We start from the raw sequence: 24,859 nt of genomic DNA on the forward strand, positions 1-24,859 counted from the left end.
TTAATAAGTGAGAATTGAATTTCATTGAGAGAAAGGAAGAAGGCAGGAGGATACAAAGACAAAAATGGCCACAAAAAATCAACCTGAATCCAAGGATTAGCCGCAACAATGTGATAAAGTAACCCTAGAATCAGTAATACAATCAGCACTTCATGTTTCTCGACAATGCTCACTCTCTAACGAAGAATATAAAATCTCATTATGAGTAGGAAGTACAATGTTCAACAAATCACTAGTCTAGGAATAGGTGAAGGTTCACGGGTGTGTTATCATGTTCTAATTGAGTTTATTCGGTTTGCACCATAATCACTTGTGAGATGTCCCAGTTGTCTCACAAATAAGGGGACTGAGCCAAGCTGGTCTGCAAGTGGCACGGTTCTCCCACAAGCGAGTTGAGCTTTTTTTTTTTTTTTTTTTTTTTGTACAAAAATGATATTTTGTATAAAAGGCAAAACTAAGAGGTCAAGTTGAACGATGATTGTTACTGATCTGACCTATCCGTGCCATGAGCAGAAGAACGGAGTTCGAGGCTATGGAATCATGCTCAAGCTTGAGTCTGGTTATTTGGGTTCAACGGGACTCATTTAATCGGAAAATCAGAATGATGAAGGGGCAGCAAAGCCAAGAAGATACGAAAGCGACCTCCCACATTCCTTAATGCTACGAAACCCCACCCCGTCTGAAGTTCTACTATTATTTAATGCCACACTTCCATCCATCCATCAACATCTCAGGGAAAAGAACCAGTCGACTCCTCTCCTGTGCAAATCCCTAGAATGATTGTAATTGCGGGCGGGGCCCGTTGCGGCTCCTCAAAAGCAGCGCCCACTCGCTTCTCTTGTCTCATGCACACACACGTCCACGGTCGGCGCATCTTTTAATGCAGATACCTTTTCTCTCTTTCCCACTCCGACAGCAAAAGAAAAGTTGATCTTCCTTGCCCCGATAATATTTCAGGCTCGACCCTTTCCCTTTGCTCTGTGTTGTTTTTCGCTGCAATGCAAAAAGATGGTTGGGTGTCGAAACAACAAGAAGATGCCGTTTCTGGTAAAAGAAGGAGAAATGCTAAAGAAATGGAGCATCCTAAGCTACTCTGAACTGCAATATATCAAATTATTAAATTCTCGGGGTGGAAAAAGAGAGCGAATTCAAACCCAGTTGATGATAGTCGCTGCTTTTTCTCCTAAAGGCCAACACAATCGAAATAAACAATGCACACCCTTGGCCCACGGTCGCACCAAAAAGCAATGGAGTGATATTCCCATCTCAACTAATCCAACAACATTCGTCTCCTTCTCCAGGTCCCATGCAATGCATATAGAGTATATCTTCCGGAAGTGCGGTGCCTACAGAAGCCTCTCTCTCTCTCTCTCTCTCTCTCTCTCTCTCTTCTAGAACGGTTTCAACAATGGAAGTGCAAACAGTAACGAGGAGCATTATTGCGTTCATGTTTCTCATCCAATTTAAGATTTTCGCTGCTGATCCTTACTCAGACGCGCTGTTGGGGCTCCAGTCCGAGATACTGGATCCTTCTAACAGTTTGTCTGACTGGATTACTGGTTCTGGACAAAGTTCTGGTGTCAGAATCAAGGCTTGCAGTTGGTCGGGAATCACCTGTACGAGGAACTCCAGCGAGCTTATCGGTTTAGATCTTTCTGGGAAGAGCTTGTTTGGTACTTTATCTGGCAAGTACGTCGGGGCTTTGGCCGATCTGGTGGACCTCAACCTGAGTGACAATTCCTTCTCCGGCCGGCTTCCCATGGAAATTTTCAACCTCACAAACCTGAAAATCATTGACATCAGCAGGAATAATTTTAGTGATCCTTTTCCGGGGGGAATCGCTGTTGTCCGACAGCTCACCGTGCTCGATGCCTTCAGTAACAGCTTCTCAGGTCCATTGCCACTGGAGATCGCCAGGTTAGACTCTCTCAAGGTGCTCAACTTAGCCGGGAGTTATTTTGAAGGTCCTATCCCTCCAGAATATGGAGCTTTCAAAAGTCTCGAATTTCTTCATCTTGCCGGCAATTCTCTCAGTGGTCAGATCCCTAAAGAGCTTGGGAGCCTTCAAACAGTGGAGCACATGGAAATCGGCTACAATTACTATCGTGGAAGCATCCCGGCCGAGTTGGGTAACATGAGCAACCTTCAGTATCTCGACATTGCGCAGGCTAATCTCTCTGGCCCAGTTCCAGATCTTTCGAACCTCACCAGGCTCGAATCTCTGTTTCTTTTCAGGAACCAACTCACAGGATCTATCCCACTAAGCTTTGGAAACATCAACTCTCTTGTCAATCTAGATTTGTCGGACAATTTTCTTACCGGTCCCATACCAACAAGCTTCGCAAACTTGAAGAATATCAGTCTCCTCGGTCTCATGTACAATTACATGAACGGTACCGTACCAGAAGGAATTGCCGAGCTCCCTCTGCTTGATACCCTTCTCATATGGAACAATTTCTTCTCAGGACCTCTCCCGCAGAATCTGGGGAACAACTCCCAGCTCAAATGGCTCGACGTTTCCACCAACAATTTTACCGGGTCAGTCCCACCTAGAATTTGTGCAGGAGGTAAGCTTTCCAAAGCGATGCTGTTCTCCAACCATTTTACGGATGGGCTTTCTTCTGCTCTCTCAAATTGCTCTTCTCTTGTTCGTCTCCGGGTTGAAGATAACTCGTTTTCTGATTCATTCCCTTTGAAATTCAACCTTCTGTCTGATATGAAGTATGTGGACATATCAAGGAACAAGTTTACTGGTGGCATTCCTGGTGAGATATCACAAGCGGTGAATCTTCAGTACTTCAACGTCTCCAATAATCGGAATCTGGGAGAGTCTATACCTACAGGAATCTGGTCTCTGCCACTTCTGCAGAAGTTCTCAGCATCGTCATGTAATATTTCTGGCTACCTGCCCCAGTTTGATTCCTGCAACTCCATCTCAGTTATAGAACTAAACAAGAATCATTTATCTGGAGTTATTCCAGAACACGTTTCGAACTGCAGAGATCTTGAGAGACTGGATTTGGCACACAATGCATTGACGGGCTCCATACCTTCAGAGCTCGCAAATCTTTCTAGACTGAATATATTAGACCTATCACACAACAAACTTACAGGTCCAATGCCTTCAAATTTTGGAAATACTTCACGATTGGCACTTCTAAATGTGTCATTCAACAACATCTCTGGATCTATTCCTTCAGAACGGATCTTCACAATGATGGGGCCAAATGCTTTTATTGGGAATCCATTACTCTGTGGAGCTCCTCTGCAGCCTTGCCTCAAAATAGTCCCTCCAGTAGCAGGTTACAGAGTTGGGAACGGAAGTTCCGGAAAACTCGCATGGGCTTTCGTTCTCTGCTCTGGGATAGTTTTGATAATAATGATCGTTGGTGCTCTCTTTCTCCATAGAAGAAGCCAAGTTCAGTGGAAACTCGTATATTTCTCTGGATTACCGCGATTCAAAGCCAAGAATATCTTGAGAAGCTTGAGCTATTGTACGCCAACAGAAACAGAGGCCCCCTCGTCGAAGTTGCTCTGCAAAGCAGTTCTACCCACAGGGATAACAGTAGCAGTGAGGAAAATTGAGTGGGAAGAAAAACAAAAGAAGGTCATTTGGGGATATATAAACCAAATAGGGAATGCTCGCCACAGAAATCTCATCAGATTGCTCGGTTTCTGGGGCAACAATTGTGAGGGCTATCTTTTATATGATTATCTCCCCAATGGAAACTTAACTGAGAAGATGGGAACCAAAGGAGGTTCCAGCCTCGGTAATTGGGCAGCGAAGTACAAAGTTATTAGTGGTATTGTTAGGGGACTCTGCTACCTTCACCATGACTGCCATCCTCCAATTCCCCATGGAGATCTGACAGTAAATAATATCGTGTTTGATGAAACCATGGAGCCCCAACTGGCTGAATTTGGACTGAAATATCTGTCTCAGATGAATGGAGATGCGCTTCCTAGGACGTTCATCTTCTCAGGCACAGGTATTGAAGTTTGTACTTGGGACTGGGATTATATGATTATTGCAAAAAATACTTATTTACATGAGTTCAAAGTCTAACTTTAAAAGTGTTTAAATTTCAAAAAAAAAAAAAAAATTGTTACTAGAATACCGTGAACAGCAATCAAATAGCTTGAATCTAAAAAATAACAGATCCCCGTTAAAAAGAATAAATGTTCATAACGAACTTGATTTTTCTCGTAACATGTTTGATGAGATCCGATTCTGCTGAATTTAACCAGGTGAAACAGACACAGGCGTCGAGAAAGAGCTCTCTACAGACATTTACAGCTGTGGGGAACTCCTCTTGGAAGTTTTGACTAATGGCAGACTGAAGAACAGTGGAGAAGTCTTACAGAGTAAACCCCAGGAGGCAGTTTTAAGAGAAATGTACAATGAGAACGCAGGCGGTTGCACCCATGCAGAAAAAGTGGAGATAAAACTAGTCCTGCAAGTAGCTCTGATGTGCACAAGGAGTTCTCCATCCGATAGGCCGTCCATGAAGGACGTACAGAAACTCCTCAGAGGATAGCAACCAAAAAGAAAAAAAAAAAACACTAGACTGTTCTGTAAAACTAATAAAATGAACCGTTTGTGTTAGCAAGGAGCATAGATTATGGCTCAATACATATTGGCTCATATCTGCATTAGTGTGTATTAGAAGGGAGAGACGAGGTCAGGCCTCAGTAACATGATCAACCTCAACCTATGTATTTCTTTGTTTCTTTTGAATTACAAGCAGCAATGTTTGAAAGTATTATATGTCAAACAGCTCCACTCGACAAAGGCTTACTTGCATGAAGACTAAAACTTCAATTATCCTATATGATATAAGGAATCACTGGGCTATCATTGTTGTTTTGAATAAGAGGTCCAAAACATTCCACATGGAAAAAGGTCAAAAAATTTGTGTTACAATTTTGCAGGAATCTCTCAGTGGAGTAACGTCATGTTCTTTCACAAAATAATGGCCTATTAATGGACTAGGACACAAAATAGACTAAAAAAGTAATTTCAGGGAGCTGGAAAAGTACTAAAAATTGGAAAATAAATAGAACCTCACAATAGTCTTCTTCTAACTGACATTATGGAACGAATCGATGATGGCATCTGCAAGGTATTCACACTTGGACAGAGATAATCCGGCCAAGGATATCCTACCGTCCTTGGTCATGTAGACATGCCACTTATTTGTCATGTTGTCACTCTGACCAAAAATAAAACCCAAAATTAGATAATCTATTTTATTAGAAGTGAAAACAAAAGATAATTAGTTACAACAGCAAAAGAATGAGAGCATGTAACTGAAAATATACGGAACACTACACCAAATCACAACAAAGGTCCATGCCTGTAGTATAGGAAGAACCTTACCTGAGCCTTGTTCAATCCAGTAAAGGAGAACATTCCAATCTGCCTGAGGATGAATGACCAATCTTTCCCACTTTTATCCTTTGCTGAGAGGCTGTCAAAGAGTTTTTGCCTGACATTCTTAATCCGTCCAGCCATTAATTCCATCTCTTGTTTCCATTCATTGAAAAGAACAGGATCCCCAACAACATTAGCTACGATTCTGGCCCCGTGAATTGGAGGATTCGAGTACATTGTGCGAGCAAGCCTCTTCAGTCGACTCTTCACCCTGTATTACAAAATTGATTCAGAGGGAATTATTTAAACCAGATCCTGCAGCAGAACATATGAACTGGAACTTAAGACTGTTAGTCCTGTGACTAGACACCTTACTGCAGCATCCGAAGACAAGCAGACAACATTGATAGCTCCAATTCTCTCTGCATATAGCCCCAAGTTTTTACTGTATGACTGAGCAACAAATATCTCCATACCACGGGATACAAACAATCTCACTGATGCAGCATCTTTATCAAGGCTTCCACTTGCAAATCCCTGAGGAAACTCTCACTTCAGGCTCCGACCCAATAAATGTAGCCAATGCCCAGCTTAATGAAAAACTATAAATTAGAAATCTAAACTTTCCTCACCTGGTATGCAACATCAAAAAATGGAATATGATTTTTTACTTGAATCACATCGGCAATTTTTTCCCATTGTTTAGGAGTTGGGTCAACGCCAGTGGGGTTGTGTGCACAGCCATGGAGCAGCACAAAAGACCCATCTGGTGCTGCCTAGAAAATAACAAAAGAAATACTTCGCTGTAACATTCCTTTAGATCTTTTAACTCAAGTTGGTAATCAAGATATTGTTAAATAAAGTTGCTAAGCTTCAGACTACCTTTATGTCTGCTATCATCCCCTCAAAATCCAAGCCAACCGTTTTGGGATCATAATACCGATATTCAGACCAAGGAACTCTGGCATCACTAAATATGTTTTTGTGATTACCTGTTGAGCAAAGATGACTAAACAGTGAGAAATAACAACACAGTTTGAAACTAAAGTGAACCCAAAGCAGGTATAAAATATGCACCCCAGGTTGGAGAAGATATCAAAACTTTTGCATCGGGGAGGTATCTCTGAATTAAAGTCGCAGCAAGGCGAAGAGATCCAGTCCCTGAAAGACTTTGAACAGTTGCAACCTGAACAAAGGAAAAGAAAATGTCATAAAGAGCGGGAGAGAGATCAAGAAGGTTTGCATCGACTGATAAGGCCTATGAATTAGAGCTATCAAGGATTACAGTCAGTCCAAGATGAAAAGACATGTTACAAGTATAAATACTGGACGAACAAAATTGTGAGAGTTTCTGACTTTGGTCGAAATGACATGTTGCAAACCTAAATAATGTACAGATAAAATAGTGGAGAGTTTCCAATATTAGGTTTACAAGAATAATAATTTGGATAACATGCATATTCGATCCAAGAGCAGATTATCCTTCCACCAGTAGATACAGGCTGACACCCAACACACAACAGGCTGCGAAAAATGGATGTGAAAAAGAACCTAACATTTTCAAATTTTTCTTTCTTGAAATGAAAAGGGACATACTCTTCCTTGTTGGATGGCAGGATTATCAGCTCCAAACATTAACTCAGCAGTAACTTTGTTAAATGCAGCCAGTCCTTCAATTGGCAGGTACTGAAACATTAGATTTTGAATTTAAACATCATATGAGAAATATATGGAAGACTGATGCATGAAAAACAACTATCTTTTAGGCACTTTAAGCTACCTCTTTGTTTTCACCTTTCTCCAGCATGAGGCTCTCTACCTACCAGAAACAAAACAATTTACCAACAGCATTTACGATTAGCCCATAGATAAGAAGCAACACATTTTTCACTCATAGCATATGAAAAATGAAACATCAGTAAACTTTTTTTAGAAGTTGAAAACATTTAACATCAGCTTCCTTCAGTTATATAAAAAACATTACAAGAGGCACTACCTTTCTAACCACATTAAGCACATAAGGTTGGAGTTCCTCCGTTCGATAGGCTCCGACCCCAAGATTGAGTTTCAGATCATTCGTGTCTGCTTTGAATGCTTCAGAAACACAAAGAATTGGATCTGGTGGGGCCATTGTCATACCCTCAAACCGAGAGACTTTGACGGCTACAGCCATAGTAATTCGACCCAAAGACTGAAGCATCACAAATAACAAAAGGTAAGATCCAGCACACTACCAGGAAAGTATGCAGAATTTAGAGAAAGGAGTTCATGTCAATGTATAAAAAACATCTAAATGTTATGAATGGATACAAGCTGCAATTGTAGAGGAAACGAGGACAAACATCCAATACTCCAAGGAACAAATGGAAATATAACTTCATATTTACCCCACATTAGAATCCTCTTTCTTATGGTACAGTACCCAGAAAATGTATTACAGTTCCTACATCAATATAAATAAAGGTATGACATACATATCCCTGTGGCTTCTACCAACAGTGATGACTTTTTTCTTTACAGAAAATGGGAGTGATAGTATAGAAAAGAAAAGATTAGATGTTCAAAGCTATTGATTTTCCACTGTGGTACAAAAGCACATACAATCTGCTGTAAAGGGATGTTGTTGAGCGCTGCGTTGCCTAGCTGCCTAAGCCATAGGAACATACTGTTGAGCATAGAGCAGCATGGAGCAGATTTTAGAGAAAGTGAAACATGAACTGCACATGGTGATAGAATTTGCATACAGTTTTCATGGTACCCCATACCTGGTGACAAGCCATTGTGAATAAACTTGACAAAAGCATTTCTGATTGATCTTGTAAATGTAACATGCTACTTAAATATACTCATATGTTGAATAATGTAGTCCAGTGGCTCTTTAATCACAGCTAGTTTAGCACTTCGTTCTCTCTGTTTTTTAGGTAATATGTTTAGTTTACTGTTCATTTGCTTAGTATTATGTGGAACTACGTATACCAGAGGTATGGGGCACTTTTATCACACTACTATTTTCACGAGATAAAAAAAAGAGTATTAGAAGCTTAATCTTCTGCCTATCTTTTCCTGCTGCAGCTTCCATAGCCTCCCCCTTCTTCTCTCTTGCTTCCTTCTCCTTTACCTCCCTGTCTCCTACTCTACATCATATTTGTCTAAGCCAATTTAAACTTTGTCTGAAGATATTGTGCATTTTGCACTAAGCTAGCTCCTCTGACCATTTTACATCGCCAGGTATTAATCATATGAAATGCTATTGAATTAGATCACGAGTTAATCAAATACCGAAACAGGAACTCAAACTTCACACAAATTTCTAGTGCAGTTGTAGCATTTTCCGTATTGCTGCTTCTTTTTGTTTCAAATGACCTTTCTGCTCTGCACTTCATACTCTAGAAAAAAGTTGGAAAACCTCAATAAGCTCATAGTCAGTATTTTTTAAGCCAAATTACCTGTGCGTCGTGAAAATGATTTTGTTTCTCTTTTCCAAATGACATTCTCCAAGCAGTACTACCTATCTTTTCCTTTGGTAAGATCACCTATCAAAAGGCCAAGAGCAATCATAATCACGAGAATACTAACCATTGAACATCTAAACGAAAGAGACTAGAATTGATAGTTGCTGCTCTGCCGCCTATCAAGCAAAGCCGAGGCAGAAGCAGGGGACAGCGAGAGCATCGTAGAGGCCATCCGAATCCAAAATGAAATGACAACTCGATGAAATCAAACTCAACAGAAGCCAGCTAGTCTATCAGCAAGAATATAACCTTAAGAGATCAGTGTAAATTCAGATTACACGAAAGAAATTCAACTCACCGGGAGAGATGAGCAACTGCGGAGCTCCGGAAGTAGAAAACAGGCTGTAAGCCGGTAAAGCGACAAAATCAACGAGACACACGTAAACTGCTGGTGGGAGAAATTAATGATCGTCAGATAACAGAGAACCTTCTGAGCTCTCACTCACATAGAAATGACAATTCGGGTCATTAAAAAACTGTCATGTCATTTCTGTCATTTCGTTCGCTTGAGTCTTTGATCAGAGCCTCTAATGTGATCATGTGAATGATCAGACGAGGACTGTAATTTTCCAATTCTCTACTGCCACATTGGATGTGAATGACAGACGTAGACACTCAGAGTCTGAGAGTATTGCAGAAATGCAAGCGTCGCTTTACCAGTGTTTCACTTTCAGAAAACGATGTGGCAACCTGTTATTTAGGATCTGCGGGTTGTTAGAGTGTTTTTAGTGTAATTTGTCCGGTCAATAGATCCTATTGTTTAGGATATGTGGGCTGTTTATTTTTTAATTTTATCTAATATAATCCAACAACGTATTTTTGAATTATATAGATCCTTCGTTTATTCTTCCGAATTGCATTGTGATTAGAATTTCCAACAATCTGGTATCAGAGCTTGCTTAGCAACTTCGGGAAGAAATTTTTTTTCGGCGACCTCTCGTTCCTGCGCCGCAGTCGTAGAAGCAGAGAGGTTTAGGGGTCAAAAGAAAAATTGAAAGAGGGATCGGGAAGAGCCTCCCGAAAGCAGAGACGGCGAGAGAGCAGAGATCGAAATCGCGAGTCCTCTCGCGAGATCCCTTCTGAGCGCGACACCTCCGGGAAGAACATTCCGACGCATCCCGACTGCGAGGGAGACAGTCGGAGAGAGCAGAGACGGCGAGAGACATCGCCGGTGAGATTTCCACGAGGAGAGGAGCAGCGCCAGCGCAGGAAAAGAAAAAAAATAAAACAGGGAAAGAGAGATTTCCGCGAACTGCGCGGGAGGAGACAAAGAAAAAAAAAAAGGGGGTAAGAGAGGTTTCCGCGAGGAGAGGAGTGCCTGCGCGGGAGGAGAAAAGAGGCGCGGGAGGAGAAAAGAGATTTATGTCCATTACATTTAATTCAAAAGGAATGGCAAGATAACATCCTAAAAATCCACACGTTAAGTCATTGATAAAGTCATCTTTAGAGTTATAGCTTTTTGTAATTATTTGATAGACTTAGGGTAGATCTTTTGGAATTTGTATTTTGTCTTTTTTGGGCATGGCTACAAATGTAACAGCTAAGTTTATTTTTTATGTCCTTTTAGGATTAAATCCTTAGGACATGTTTTTTCTCTATTCAAATATGGTTTTCTATTTTTTTATCTTCTAATAAAATATCCTTTTACTGAAAAAATTTTTTGTGTCTTCTAAGTTTATCATAAAAATATTTGATTTCATAAATTTGGGTAGTGTATATTTGTTTACTGAAACCATATTTGTCTCTTTTAAGTTGTCTTTGTATCTGGATAATTTGTACATTTTTCTTGTAAGGATTGTCATAATAAATTTTGTTCGTTGGCTAATAGAAAATATAGCAGATAGACTTTACTTCTCTATTTCTAACCATTTTTTTGAAATTTCTTTTCCTAAAGCTCCTGGTAATTTTCTAAATAATTTTGTGCCTAAGTCTGGGTTAAAAGCATTTCTTAATGTAGTAAAAATAATCTTATAGGAATTTTTTAACATACTTGTAATCATACAGACTTAATTGTTCTAGATGTATTACGACATATTTTTGTAAAAGAAGAGCTCCATAATTGGGATCATCCCCTGTTACTAGATTATAAATTTTATTATCAAAATTATAAGGATTTGGTCCTATAGAAAGTAAGTAATTTAATTCTTCTTGATTATCTCTTTTAAAATTTTCCCAAAGGGCTTTTACACTTTCTCCTATAAAGGTTTCTAAATATCTATACATTTCTTTAGAATCTGTAGCTTGAAAATTCTAGATAAAATCTGAGATTACTTGATTTTTTCATAGATCTAAGACAGGAGTCCATTCTTGAGGGATATGTGCAGAAAGATTAAGTATTTTCCCTTTTCCAAATTCTTGGAATTTTATAGGTTTTTCTAAATCTCTTCTTTTTCCCTTAGGTTTTACTTTATATGGAAGATCTACTGGGTAGGTATATGGATTTCTTGGTAAGTTTCATGTAGTATAACTTTTGGTTATCGGTCTAGAGGCAGCACTTGATTCTCCTTCCATAATTCTTTTATACTTTGTGTTTCTAATTTTGATTCTGTTTCTAAATAAGGTTCTAAAGGCATTTTTCCTACTCTAATATTTTGCTAATCATCATAATATAAATATTCTTCCTCTAATAAGATATTCTTTTGAATCAGATCTTCCTCTAAATGTAATGGTTCTCTTCCTGTTAGGATTAGGTTTAATTATTTTGGATATATAATATAATTAGTTTCAGTTTCAATATTAACTAGACTAAAATCATGTGTAGCCACAGATTCTAGTTCTGAATCTGCTTCTTTATTTTCATAATCATTGAATCTAATATTAACATTACCTAACTTATCTGTATACATTATACTACTTTCTGGTTTTAATATTTCTTTTTCTTTGAAATGTAAATTCCATTCTAACCCTACTAAATCTTTAGGAGAAAATTTTATAGGTTTTAGGAGTTTAATTCCTTTGTTTCCAATAAGGTTTATTACTTCATTTGTCCTGATTTTAAATTTTGTAGTGCTGGTGCATGTACATCTTCCCAAAAATCCTATACATAGAAGTAGATTGTCTCCAACAAAAGTTTCATATCCTTTTGTCTGAATTCTTACCTTAATATATTTTTTAAAATCTGACATACTGATTAAGAAATCAGGGGAACTATGAAAAAGTTTTCCATTTTGGTTCATATCTATTTCAGTAATGCCTAGCATAGCCTTTTTTGGATCTGTCCATCTATCATCATAAATGGTTAACAGAGTCTTTGTGCCAAGATGTTTCCTTCCTAATCCTTTTACTCCTATTACAATTAATCCAAAATGGATTAATTTGTAAGTTTTCCTAATTTCTTTAAATGTTTGTTCTGCTATTGAATTTATATGTATCGTATTCTTATCAGTGCAGCTAATTTGTATTTCTCTATAGAGTCTAAATAAGCCAACATTTAATAAAAAAAATCCTGTTTTATATAGTTGTCTAGGATTAAGAAGATTAAGTTGATTATTACTAAATAAAAAAATATCATGTTCTATGTTGATAAACTCATCTAATTGAATATCTCTTTGGTCTATACTATTTCTTCCCATAATTCTATCAAACATAGTCCTAGATCTGGATGATTCTCCTATTTCTGAGATGGTTCTTCCCGGTAGAAGAGCCATTTTTATTTTGGTTTCTCTATTTTTTGCTTGATTTTAATACCTTTTAACTTTTGTTTAATATTATCTATTTCTTTGTCTAAATTTTGTTGGTTACCTTTACTTTTCTTAAGATATTCTTGGTTCTCAAATAATTGTTCTAGTTTTATAGATCTTTGTTTTCCTTCTTCTGTTAATTTGATTAATGTCTGTTCTATTCCAGATATTTTTATATGTAAATTTATACCTAAATATATGAGTAGAACTATAATAGTATTGAGTTGTGGTTGATTACTATGCAAACAATGTTCGTTAGAATCAAAATGGCAAGTTAACCTAGTTGTTCCTATATGCTTAGTTTCTGAGTATGTAGGTATCCTAATTTTTTAAAAGGTTTCAGTATGCCTGGCTCTGATACCAATTTTTTGGGGGAGTCTACTTTTAAAGAGTCTCTTATTAGGCCTAGTCTAATTTTATCTGATTTATCTATTCTTACAGGAAGGTACGTGACGTTGTGACAATCGGGAACGACCCTTGTCTTTCAATGCAGCGGGGTCTCTTCGAGCCATTAGCCCTGCACCCAATAGTTTCCAGTCTAATATACCTTTCCTTTTATATATATATATATATATATATATATATATATATATATATATATATATATATATTTAAAAACTTCTAATAGAAGGAAATAAGCACACCAATAATGGAAAAAAAATATTAACCAATTTACCCACAAAAATAAAATGGTATACTGAGCGATCATAGAACGTAACAAAGCAGGTAACTAAAAACAAATATTGTAGAGATCAAGAAAAACACGTACTGTGGAAATCAAGAGGTGAATAATCCCTTATGGTACTTCCTAAACCAAGATCTGTTTGAGTCAATATGTCTCTTCAACTAGTAATGGACACCCAAGACTTGACCCGATGTGCGCTTTCCTAGCCAAGTTGGCTTTTGTTACGGGCTCCGTCATAGTAATGGTACACAAAGCCCTAAAGCCTCTTACAGGCAAATAAATGGACATAGAACCATATTACTTAGGACCATAGAACATCAGAGGATTACACAATGCTTTTGTTTCATGCATGGGATGGATCCAGAGTTAGGACAGAGAACTAATTTATCAAACAGAAATGGTTTAGGTTTCCCTAAAGGGAGACCCGGAAAGATAAGGAGGAAACAAAGCTAGTACTTACTTGGGATGTTAGGCAGAACAAGTTTTCAAAGGAGAATAGAACAGTTAAGGTTTTTCTTGGAGTAGAAGCAAGAGATAGTAGAACTCGAGTTTTTCATTCATAAGGTTTTGATACAAAGAGTACCTATTTATAACTTCTGGAAACCGATGGAACTTTCACCAGGGTGCTCATTGGGCCCCATTATCAGTGATAGTTTTGTCGGTTCATGAGGAGTACATGGTTAAACCATGGGCTATACAAAACAGGTGGCTGAAAAGTAGGTGGTTCTTACAAGTAGGTGGGTTTGTAGAAGTATATCTTCATATCTTCTTGATTTCTGTCTTGTCCTTGCTTTTCGTTATGTCTTCGAGACTTATCTTTTTACTTTATGTCTTGTCCTTGCTTTTCTTCGTGTCTTCTTGTCTTCTTGTCTACTACTTTATGTCTTTGGGTCTTCAAGCTTTTTATCTTATGCGACTTTATGTCTTGTCCTTTGGACTATGTGTATGATTTTTTTTTTCTGTAGTAATCATATTCTGGTTAGTCTCTTCATCAAAAGCATAGTCATCATCTTCGTCTTGGGAATAACACTGTATAATTTGTGTCTTATTTGATGAGGTTGAGTCTTCCTCTTCATTACCTTGGATTTGTTCTTATTCAGTTTGATACCCTTGATCTTTGATAAATTTATCAAAAAGTTATTTCATTATGTTTCTTACTTTGTCTGGTTGTGTCTTGGATATTTCTTCTAGTATTTTTGGCAAATGCCCAACCGTAAACGGACTTGATGTGTCTTTACATTAGCCGTTTGTGACGGACTAGCTGATGATTCTTCTCCATCAGTGAGAGGCATTTTTGGCAAATGCCCAGCCATCAACGGACTTGATTTGCCTTTACCTTTTTCCATTTGAGAAGGGCTAGTAGATGGTTTTCCCCCATCAATGGGTGGTTGTTTACAAAAAATACCCTTGAGTTTAGCCTTGAGTATTATTTTTTCTTCTTCTAACTGGTTGATGTATTATTTCTGGAATTCATTATTTTCTTTCTCTTACCTGCATTTACTGTTTACTTTTTCTATTGTCTTAGCAAGAGTTTCACAATGGTCAAAAAAAATAATTCTTGAAGTGTCTTTGGCTATAGAATAATTGACTTGTTCTTTGAGGAATCAGAGAGAAGGGATAATGTAGTAATTGGTGTGAATTGTAAAGTAAGAGCTCCATAATTTTTCTATTGCCTGAGTTGATGGAATTTTTTAACATACTTGTAATTATACAAACTTAATTGTTCTAGATGTATTACTGCATCTTTTTGTAAAGTAAGAGCTCCTGTTTAATTTTTCTATTGTCATGGCAAGAGTTTCACGATGGTCACAAAAAATAATTCTTGAACTGTCTTTGGCTACATAATAATTGACTTGGCCTTCTTTGAGGAATCAGAGAGAAGGGGTAATGTAGTAATTGGTGCCAATTGTCAATTTGGTTGCTTCTAGTGCTTATTGGAGATTATTAAAGTCTTTGTAGATTGGATGAGGAAAATTCTGGATACTATCTGCAACTTTTGTCCAGGTGTGAAAGACCCCTGGAGTTTTACCTTTGAAAACGACATAAAAATTGAAGCTTTTTTTTTTTGGGTAAAGAATTCTAATAAACTATTTAGGCTAGCAAGAACATATTTCTGGTCTTTTGGAGTTCTTTGATAAGATAGCCATAAATAGTCTAAAAGACATTGTTCTTCGCGAGAAACACTAATATGAGACAAAATTTTGAAAGTAATATTGGATCTGGGGAATACTACCAATCTTTGATTACCGAAAGAAAGAAATTCTTGACCATACTGATTAAATTTGGAGGATGAGCTTTCTGAAACTGGAGTTTTAGTTGAAGGTCTCAAATACATCTGTCAATCAAGTCATGAGTGAGGAATCAAAAAATCTTCGACTTAGTGTATCAGCTAAAGCATTATTTTTACCTTTAATATGTTCAAATTCTATTTTATATCCATTCCCTCTAATAATATCTACTAAATTTAACCATCTTCTTTGACTTATTTTATTTTCTTTACTCTTTGAAAATATTTGACTACAGCTTCACAGTCTGTTTTTAGGGTAAATTCTGGTTTATTAAATAATATATCACTTGAAGGATTCTAGTGAATATATTATGGCTGGAATTTCTGCATCTATGCTACTCATATTTCCTTGTTCTTTAATCCTTCCACTAGCATAACTACATATTTTTCCTTCATCTTTGGTGTTGTATTTATTTGGTTTGGTGATAAGGACTCCTCCCCAACCAGTATTGCTTTTATAATAATATAATCATATTCTAAGGGCATTTGTAATAAGGGAAGAGTTTTTACTTTTTCTTTAATTTTATTTACTAAGTTCTTATCTTCCATATTAAAATATTTTTGTCCATTAGGAGAAGTTTTAGAGTACAAAGGTCCTATCATTTTTCCTAAGTCCTTAATAAATGGTCTTGCATAATTTAATAGTCCTAAGAATTTTTGTAATTGTTTTGTTTATGATAAATCATTTGGCATTTCAAGTATTTTCTTAGAAATATGTTCTTGGAGCTCAATTTTTCCTTTCCCTATATTAACTACTAAAAACTTAATATATTCTTTAAATAATTCTACTTTTTTCTTGCTAATAATAATTCCTTCTTTCATGAATTCAACTAATACCAATTGTAAATGTCCTATGTGATCTTCAATGGTTTTGCTAAAAACCAAGATATCGTCTATATATGCTAGAACAAATGTATCATATTTTCTAAAAATATTATCCATTTTCCTTTGAAAAATTGCAGGAGCATTTTTTAGCCAAAAGGCATGACTAACCATTCATAATGTCCATTCAGACATGTGAAGGCAATCCATTCTATACTATCTGGGTCCATATTTACTTGCAAGAAACCAAATTTGTAATCAAATTTGCTAAATATTTTCTTATCTTGAATTCTATTAATCGATTGATTTTTATCAGGAATATAATAACTATCTGAAATTGTATTGTCATTTAACCTTTTGTAATTTATGACCGTTCTGGATTTTCCCCTTAATTCTTCACTATGTTTTCTAACAATGAAGGTTGTTGATCTATGAGGGCTAATTGATTTTCTGATTAAGCCTAGGTTTAATAGTTCAAAAATATGGGTCTTAAAATTTTCTCTATCTGTATTAGTAGCTTCAATATTTGCTATTCTGACAATATAATTTGGGTTTAGCAATTCTAGTCTACATTGAATATGGTTATTGTCCCAACGTTTTAAAGGATTATCTCCAAAATATTCAAGTTGATCTAGTTTGTCTATAATTTGTTGAAAATAGTGTTTATCTTTATGATTAATATTAAAAATTTCTAAATATAATTTTTCTGTATCTAAAAAAGAAGTTTCTATTGGTGGTTCTAATATCCAATCAGTAAACTGTCAAAGTGGTTCCGTCCACTCTTGTTAGAGTTTGTAGTCTGAGTTAGGTAATTGGCTTTCCGCACCTTAAATGACTAGTCTTTTCGGGTTGTATTGGCTAGGTATTTGACTCAGAACTCCGAAGTTAAGCGAGCCTGGGCGAGAGTAATTCTAGGATAGGTGACCTCCTGGGAAGTACTCTTGCCAAGGATTTTAACATGGTATCAGAGCTAGGCACGCCACGGCCCGTGTTCGTATCCCGTGAGAAGCGGCTTCAGAATGGGCGGGGTGGGTGTCAGAGTGGTTCCGTCCACTCTTGTTAGAGTTTGTAGTCTGAGTTAGGTACTTGGCTTTCCATACCTTAAACGGCTAGTCTTTTCGGGTTGTATTGGCTAGGTATCTGACTCAGAACTCCGAAGTTAAGCTAGTTTGGGCAAGAGTAATTCTAGGATGGGTGACCTCGTGGGAAGTACTCTTGCCTAGGACTTTAACATGGTATCAGAGCTAGGCACGCCACGGCCTGCGTTCGTATCCCGTGAGAAGCGGCTCCAAAATGGGTGGGGTGGGTGTCAGAGTGGTTTCGTCCACTCTTGTTAGAGTTTGTGGTCTGAGTTAGGTACTTGGGCTTTCTGCACCTTAAATGGCTAGTCTTTTCGGGTTGTATTGGCTAGGTATCTGACTCAGAACTCCGAAGTTAAGTGAGCTTGGGCAAGAGTAATTCTAGGATGAGTGACCTCCTGGGAAGTACTCTTGCCTATGACTTTAACATAAACCACTCTAAAGATTCATGGTCAAAATTATTATCTATATTATCTGAATGTTGGGTAAGTTTTTCTTCGGTATCACAATCTAAGTCTATGGGTTCATAACAAAGTAATTTATTATCTAGTTTAGTAACACCATGCGAAGAAGTCAATTCATGTGACTTTCCTCTTTTTAGGGGTAAAGAGGAAGGTTGAGCGGCTGGCTTATCTGTGTCTGGGTTAGAACAACTTCCTAAGTTAGTACATTGACAATTATCATCTTCTATAGGTTCACCATGCTCCGTGGCAAACTCTGAGACAATAGAAAGAGTAGTGGTATTCTAGACGGGAATAAAGTTGGAATTCTTGGAAAAGAAAAGGTAATCTCGGTAGATAGTAAGACAGTCATTATTATGGAGGATAAAATTAAGATAAAAAATAAAGTCAACTTTAAGTTTGAGATTGCGGATCCAAGTTAAGGGTAAGGCGTAGGTGGGAAAGAAACGGTTACAATTTGTAAAAAAAATTATTTTGGCATTATCAATGTAAGTGTCATAGGGATTATAAGTACCATCAATTTGCTGACTAAGAATTTGTTTTGTGGTCTTTTTATGATAGGTAGGTGGAATAAGGCGAGACTGAATAATACATTTTGTACCGCCGGAATCTACTAAAACATCTAAAGTGACTGAATAATGGTTTGGAAAAATGATTTGAGAACGAATGATAAGGCTAGTGAAGGTTTTATCTTGGTTGCAAACATAAGAAGTTTCAGGTTGATCTGGAGGGAGAGGAACAAAAACTTCGTAAGCTTTGTGTTTAAGAACATCGAGTCTATTTTTTAGGAGAGTGATTTTATCTTCGCATTTTTCTATTTTTCTTGATAAGATATCTATCTTAGTTTTTGTAGTTGGGTAGATGGAGTTATATCTGGACGAAAGAGGCCTAAGTTTTTAAGACATAGATGACAGGCTTCTAAATAACAATGTTGACACTTGGCTCTATGCTTTTTACTGGGGTACCATTTACAATTGAAACAAGGTATACTGTCCAGACCTGTCTGCCAGTTCCATTCATGGGTACAAGTTAGATTTATGTCCATTAGATTTAATTCAAAAGGAATGGCAGGATGACATCCTAAAGATCCACATGCTGAGTCATTGATAAAGTCATCTCCGGAGTCAAAGCTTTTTTTTTTTTTTTGTAATTATTAATACTTACTATGCTATAGATAGACTCAGTATCTGACATATTAGTCTACTTCTATAAGATCTAATTGGACATTATCAACCAAAGTAGATCTTTTGGAATTTGTATTTTTTCTTTTTGGGCAAGAGTTGGCTAAGTGGTCTGTATCTCCACAAATGTAACAACTAAGTTTATTTTTGTGTGTCCTTTTAGGATTAAATCTTCAGACATGTTTTTCTCTATTCAAATATGGTTTTCTACTTTTTGATCTTCTAATAAAATATCCTTTTCTGAATTTTTTTTTGTCTTCTAGGTTTATCATCAGAATCTTTGATTCCATAAGCTTGGGTAGTGTATATTTGTTTACAAAAACCATATTTGTCTCCTTTAAGTTGTCTTTGTATCTGGATGTTTGTACATTTTTCTTGGAGGATAGTCATAATAAATTTTGTTCGTTGGCCAATAGAAAATATAGCAGATGGACTTTGCTTCTCTATTTATAACCATTTTTATGAAATTTCTTTTCCTAAAGCTTCTGGTAATTTTCTAAATAATTTTTTGCCTAAGTTTGAAGAAAAAAAACAATGCCAGTCTGAAGAAAAAAAAAACAGAAGAAAAAAAGAATGACTAAAAATTATTATGTTTAACCTGCAATTCCTAAGTTTGATGGTCATTATGATCATTGGTCCATGGTTATGAAAAAATTTCTTCATTCAAAGGAGTATTGGAATTTGGTGGAGACTGGAATCCCTGGTGTAGCAGAAGGAGTGGTGCTTATTGAAGCACAACAAAAATCAATTGCAAACCAAAAGCTGAAAGACTTAAGGTAAAAAATTATCCATTCCAAGTCATTGATCGAACTATGATGGAAACGATCCTCAACAAAGACATTGCCAAGCACATCTGGGACTCTATGAAGCAAAAGTACTAGGGTTCCACAAGAATCAAAAGAGCAAAACTCCAAGCTCTTCGGAAGGAGTTTGAGGTTCTACAGAAGAAAGAGGGTGAGAGTATTGATGCATACTTCGCTCGAACACTCATCATAGCAAACAAGATGAAGATTCATGGTGAAAACAAGCAGCAAGTGGTGATCATTGAAAAGATCTTGAGATCAATGACCTCAAGGTTCGACTATGTTGTGTATTCGATTGAAGAGTCTAATAACTTAGACACCTTAACCATTAATGAGTTGCAGAGCAGTTTACTGGTACATGAGCAAAGGATGAACGGGCATGGTAGAGGAGATGAGCAGGCATTAAAAGTGGCCCACGATGATAGAAGCAGTGGAAGAGGAGGCGGTCGAGCTCGTGGAGCTTCTAGAGGAAGAGGCAGACGAACATTCAACAAAGCTACAGTCGAGTGTTATAAGTGCCATCAATTGGGACACTTTCAATATGAGTGTCCTAAATGGGAGAAGGAAGCAAATTATGCTGAGTTGGAGGAGAAAGAAGAAATGTTGTTGATGTCATATGTGGAGCTTAATCAATCAAGGAGAGAAGATGTTTGGTCCATTGACTCAGGGTGTAGCAATCATATGTGTGCAAATAAGAAGTGGTTCACGGATCTTGACGAAGAATTCCGGCAATCTGTGACGCTCGAGAATAATTCCAAAATGGCTGTGTTGGAAAGAGTAACATTAGGTTGCAAACCGTTGGAGTTATTCAGGTAATCACTAATGTTTTCTATATACTTGAGTTGAAAAATAATTTATTAAGTGTTGGACAATTGCAAGAAAGAGGTGTAGCTATTTTGATACAACATGGAGTTTGTAGAGTCTATCATCCCAAGAAAGGGCTTATTATGCAAACAGGATGTTCTTCTTTCTTGCAAGAATTCTGTCGAAAGCTCCTACTTGCTTCCAAACAATTTTTGAAGACAACACTCACCTTTGGCACTGCAAATATGGGCATTTGAGTTTCAAGGGTTTGAAAACATTGCAATATAAGTAAATGGTGAGAGGATTACCACAGTTGAAGGCACCATCCAAAATATGCACTGATTGCTTGGTGGGAAAGCAACACATGGATGCAATTCCAAAGAGGAGTTTATGGAGAGCATCACAAAGACTGTAGTTGTTACATGCTGACATCTGTGGACCCATCAACTTTGTTTCCAATAGCAAGAAAAGGTATTTCATAAGCTTTATTGATGATTACAATCGTAAGGTGTGGATATATTTTCTTGCTGAAAAAACTGAAGCTTTTACTATCTTCAAGAATTATAAAAACCTCGTTGAGAAAGAGACATGAATTTTTATTTGTTGTCTGCGCACAGATAGGGGTGGAGAGTTCACCTCTCACGAGTTCAATGTCTTTTGAAAAATTAATGGTATTAGCAGGCAGCTCACTACAACCTACACTCCCCAACAAAATAGAGTAGCTGAGAGCAAGAACAAGACGATCATGAACATGGTTAGAAGTATGTTATCAGAGAAGTAAGTTCCAAAGAAATTATGGCAAGAAGCAGTAAATTGGGCAACGGATGTACTCAATAGAAGCCCTACATTGGCAGTGAAAGATATGACTCCTAAAGAGGCTTAGAGTGGTGTCAAACCCAATGTTGATTATTTTCGAGTCTTTGGATGCATTGGCCATGTTCATGTGTCAAACAGTAAGAGAAAGAAACTGGATGATAAGAGTTTTCAGTGTGTGCAACTAGGGATGAGTGACGAGTCTAAAGCATATAGACTTTATGATCCGGCGTCCAAGAAGATAGTTGTAAGCAGAGATGTGTTTTTTGAAGAAAGTGAGTGCTAGGATTGGGGGAGAAGTAATGAAGAAGCAAGATTTGATATCCTCAAGCGGGGGAGATAGTAATGAAAAAGGACGTGAAGGTGATCAAAGTGACGAAGAATCTGAAGAGGAGGTGGCAACAGAAGGAAGAGAGGTTAGCTTATCTTTAAGTGAGTCACCTGGAGAGAATTCTCCAACATCTTAAGAAAGCTCACCAAAAGGGAGGACCAGCAGAGTACCATTCTAGATGGAAGATTATGTGAGTGGAGGAGAATTTTCAAAAGAGGCAGTTGAGCATAACAATTTGGTTCTGTTTACCTCAACTGCAAATCCAACTACCTTTGGAGAAGTTGTTCAGAGTTCCAAGTGGAGAGTTGCAATGGACTTGGAGATAGAAGCGATCGAAAGAAATGGGACTTGGGAGCTGACAGGTTTGCTTAAAGGAATGAAAAAAATGGAGTAAAATGGGTTTTCAAAACTAAACTCAATGAAAATGGCGAGGTTGACAAGTGTAAGGTTTGGTTGGTGGCAAAAGGGTATGCACAACAGCATGACATAGATTATACTGAAGTGTTTGGCATGTGGCTAGGTGGGATACTATTCGAATGGTAATTGCTTTAGCAGCTCAAAATAATTTGAGTGTGTTTTAGCTTGACATAAAAACGCTTTCTTACTTGGAGAACTAAATGAAACAGTGTTTGTTGACCAACCACAGGGTTATGAGAAGAAAGGTGAAGAGTATAAGGTGTACAAATTAATGAAGGCATTGTATGGCCTTAAACAAACCCCTTGTGCATGGTACAACTGGATTGAAGTATATTTTGTCAAAGAAGGATTTGAGAGGTGCAGCTGTGAACACACCTTATTCATAAAAATAGGAGATAGAGGTAAAAATTTGATTGTTGCTTATATGTTGATGATTTAATTTTACTGGTAATGATGAGAGCATGTTTGTTAAATTCAAGAATTTTATGAAACTTAAATTTGATATGACTAATTTGGGAAAGTTGAAATATTTTCTCGGTGTGGAGGTGTTACAAACTCCTGAAGGCATTTATATTAGTCAATGAAAGTATGCAAAAGAAGTTTTGGAGAAGTTTCAGATGGAGAAGAGTAATAGTGTGAAGAATCTCATTGTTCCTGGCATTAGACTAATGAAGGATGAAGAAGGTGAATGCTACCATGTACAAACAATTAGTCAGAAGTCTTATGTATCTAACTGCAACAAGGCTGGGCTTGATGTATGTGGTGTCTCTCATTAGCAGATTCATGGCAAGTCCAACTGAGTTGCATTTGCAAGTTGCGAAAAGGATGTTATGATACTTGAAAGGTACTATGGATTTGGGAGTCTTTTATCGAAAGGAGGGTAATGGAGAATTGATGGCATATACAGACAGTGATTATGCAGGAGATGTAGATGACAGGAAAATCACTTCTGGTTATGTGTTTCTACTCAATGAAGGAGTTGTGCCTGTAGTTGCTTTGTCCACTACTGAAGCAAAGTTTGTGGCAACTGCCTCTTGTGCTTGTCAAGGGGTGTGGATGAGAAGAGTATTGGAGAAGCTTGGTCATTCTCAAGGCAAGTGTATCACTGTGTTATGTGACAACAGTTCTACCATTAAACTATCCAAGAACCCAGTCATGCATGGACTTAACAAACACATTGATGTAAAGTTTCATTTCTTACATGATTTGACCAACGATGGAGTTGTTGAGTTGAAACAGTGTGTCACACAAGAACAAGTTGCAGACATTATGACAAAACCACTTAAGCTGGATGTGTTCTTGAAGCTACGTGAGTCAATGGGTGTGAGTGTGATACCACAAGTAAAGCATTAATGCAATCAGTTTAGGGGAGGAATTGTTGGGGTTGTTAGAGTTTTTTAGTTGAATTTGTCCAGTCAATAGATCCTATTATTTAGGATCTGTAAGTAGTGGGTTGTTTATTTTCTAATTTTATCTATTTGTAAGGCTTATATAAGCCAACAACGTATTTTTGAATTATATAGATCCTTCGTTTATTCTTCCGAATTGCATTGTGATTAGAATTTCCAACAATTAAATCTCATTCCAAACGGAAGCTCCAGTTTTGGTCCGCCCTTGTAGTTTGTCAGAATGACAAACCTGATCATTGTAAGCTTTCACCGGAAAACCTGTTTCTTTTTGGTATTTTTCTCTCTTAATACATTTACAATGACTCTTACATAATATATAGAGAGAGAGATAGATTTACACGATTTCCTCTTGTGATCTCTTAGAGGATAACCATCGTATTTCCTCCTCTGATTTTACGGAAGACAGACAGGTTGGGGATTGAAACAAATTGGTGCTAGTAGCTAGTGTAGGTCATGCTTGTTTCTGCAAGAAACCCAAGAATGTATACATGGACTATGATGGAGGGAAGCTTTAATTGGAAGAACGACTTGAAACAACCTCCGCCGATTATGGTGAGCGTTTCTCATTCCCATCTGCTTCTACATGGCAATAGTCACATCACCTTAGAAAGACAACGGCGAGTAATGCACAAGATGCTCACCAGCTCCCAGAACGAACAAATTATAAGGAGCGAACGAAAATCAGATGACAAGAGCATATAAAAAAGAAATGCAAGGGAGCGGGAAGAAGAAGAAATGAGATAATACATTTTTAACGGTAAGACGACAAGAAATAAAAAAGAAATGCAAGGGAGCGGGAAGAAGAAGAAATGAGATAATACATTTTTAACGGTAAGACGACAAGAAATAAATAGACGCCACCATGTCCTTCGCAAGAACCTTTCCCCTAAACAATCTAGAGACCGAGCGCAGTCTCTGCTGACTGGAGCCTCCTTGCCTTTGTGCTCTTGACTTCGTCATCCTTAACATCCCCTACAAATATGTTGCCGTTTTTTGTAATGCTTCTTCCCGGAAGCCATTGGAGACGACTGTTAGCGCAAGAACGACAGCTAACTCCGTGGACTAGGATGATGGGGGTGACCCTGATGAAGGCATCAACGGACTCGAGCCTCGAGCCACACCTAGACTCTTATATAAAATGGGTAACAATAAACAAAGTGTGGCAGTAATTCTTAAGAAAAATTCCACCGTAACAAATATG

At 37.4% G+C, this 24,859-nt stretch overlaps 1 protein-coding gene and 1 pseudogene across 1 annotated transcript; one reads left to right on the top strand and one right to left on the bottom strand.

Annotated features, from left to right (window-relative positions):
- The first annotated feature begins 1,244 nt into the window (after window positions 1-1,244).
- LOC137949799 (leucine-rich repeat receptor-like protein kinase TDR) lies at window positions 1,245-4,845 on the top strand. Its single transcript, XM_068795987.1, has 2 exons — window positions 1,245-3,989; window positions 4,249-4,845. Exons 1-2 carry the CDS (start codon window positions 1,409-1,411, stop codon window positions 4,536-4,538), a joined length of 2,871 nt encoding a protein of 956 aa, XP_068652088.1. The 5' UTR covers window positions 1,245-1,408; the 3' UTR covers window positions 4,539-4,845.
- Window positions 4,846-5,017: 172 nt separating this feature from the next.
- LOC137949800 (aspartate aminotransferase, chloroplastic-like) lies at window positions 5,018-9,058 on the bottom strand (annotated as a pseudogene).
- Between the last annotated feature and the right edge of the window lie 15,801 nt (window positions 9,059-24,859).

This window comes from Aristolochia californica, unplaced genomic scaffold (assembly GCF_029961685.1).
Source record: "Aristolochia californica isolate CCGP_79_NKW_82.1479 unplaced genomic scaffold, dmAriCali1.0.hap1 SCAF_14, whole genome shotgun sequence".
Lineage (NCBI taxonomy): Eukaryota > Viridiplantae > Streptophyta > Magnoliopsida > Piperales > Aristolochiaceae > Aristolochia > Aristolochia californica.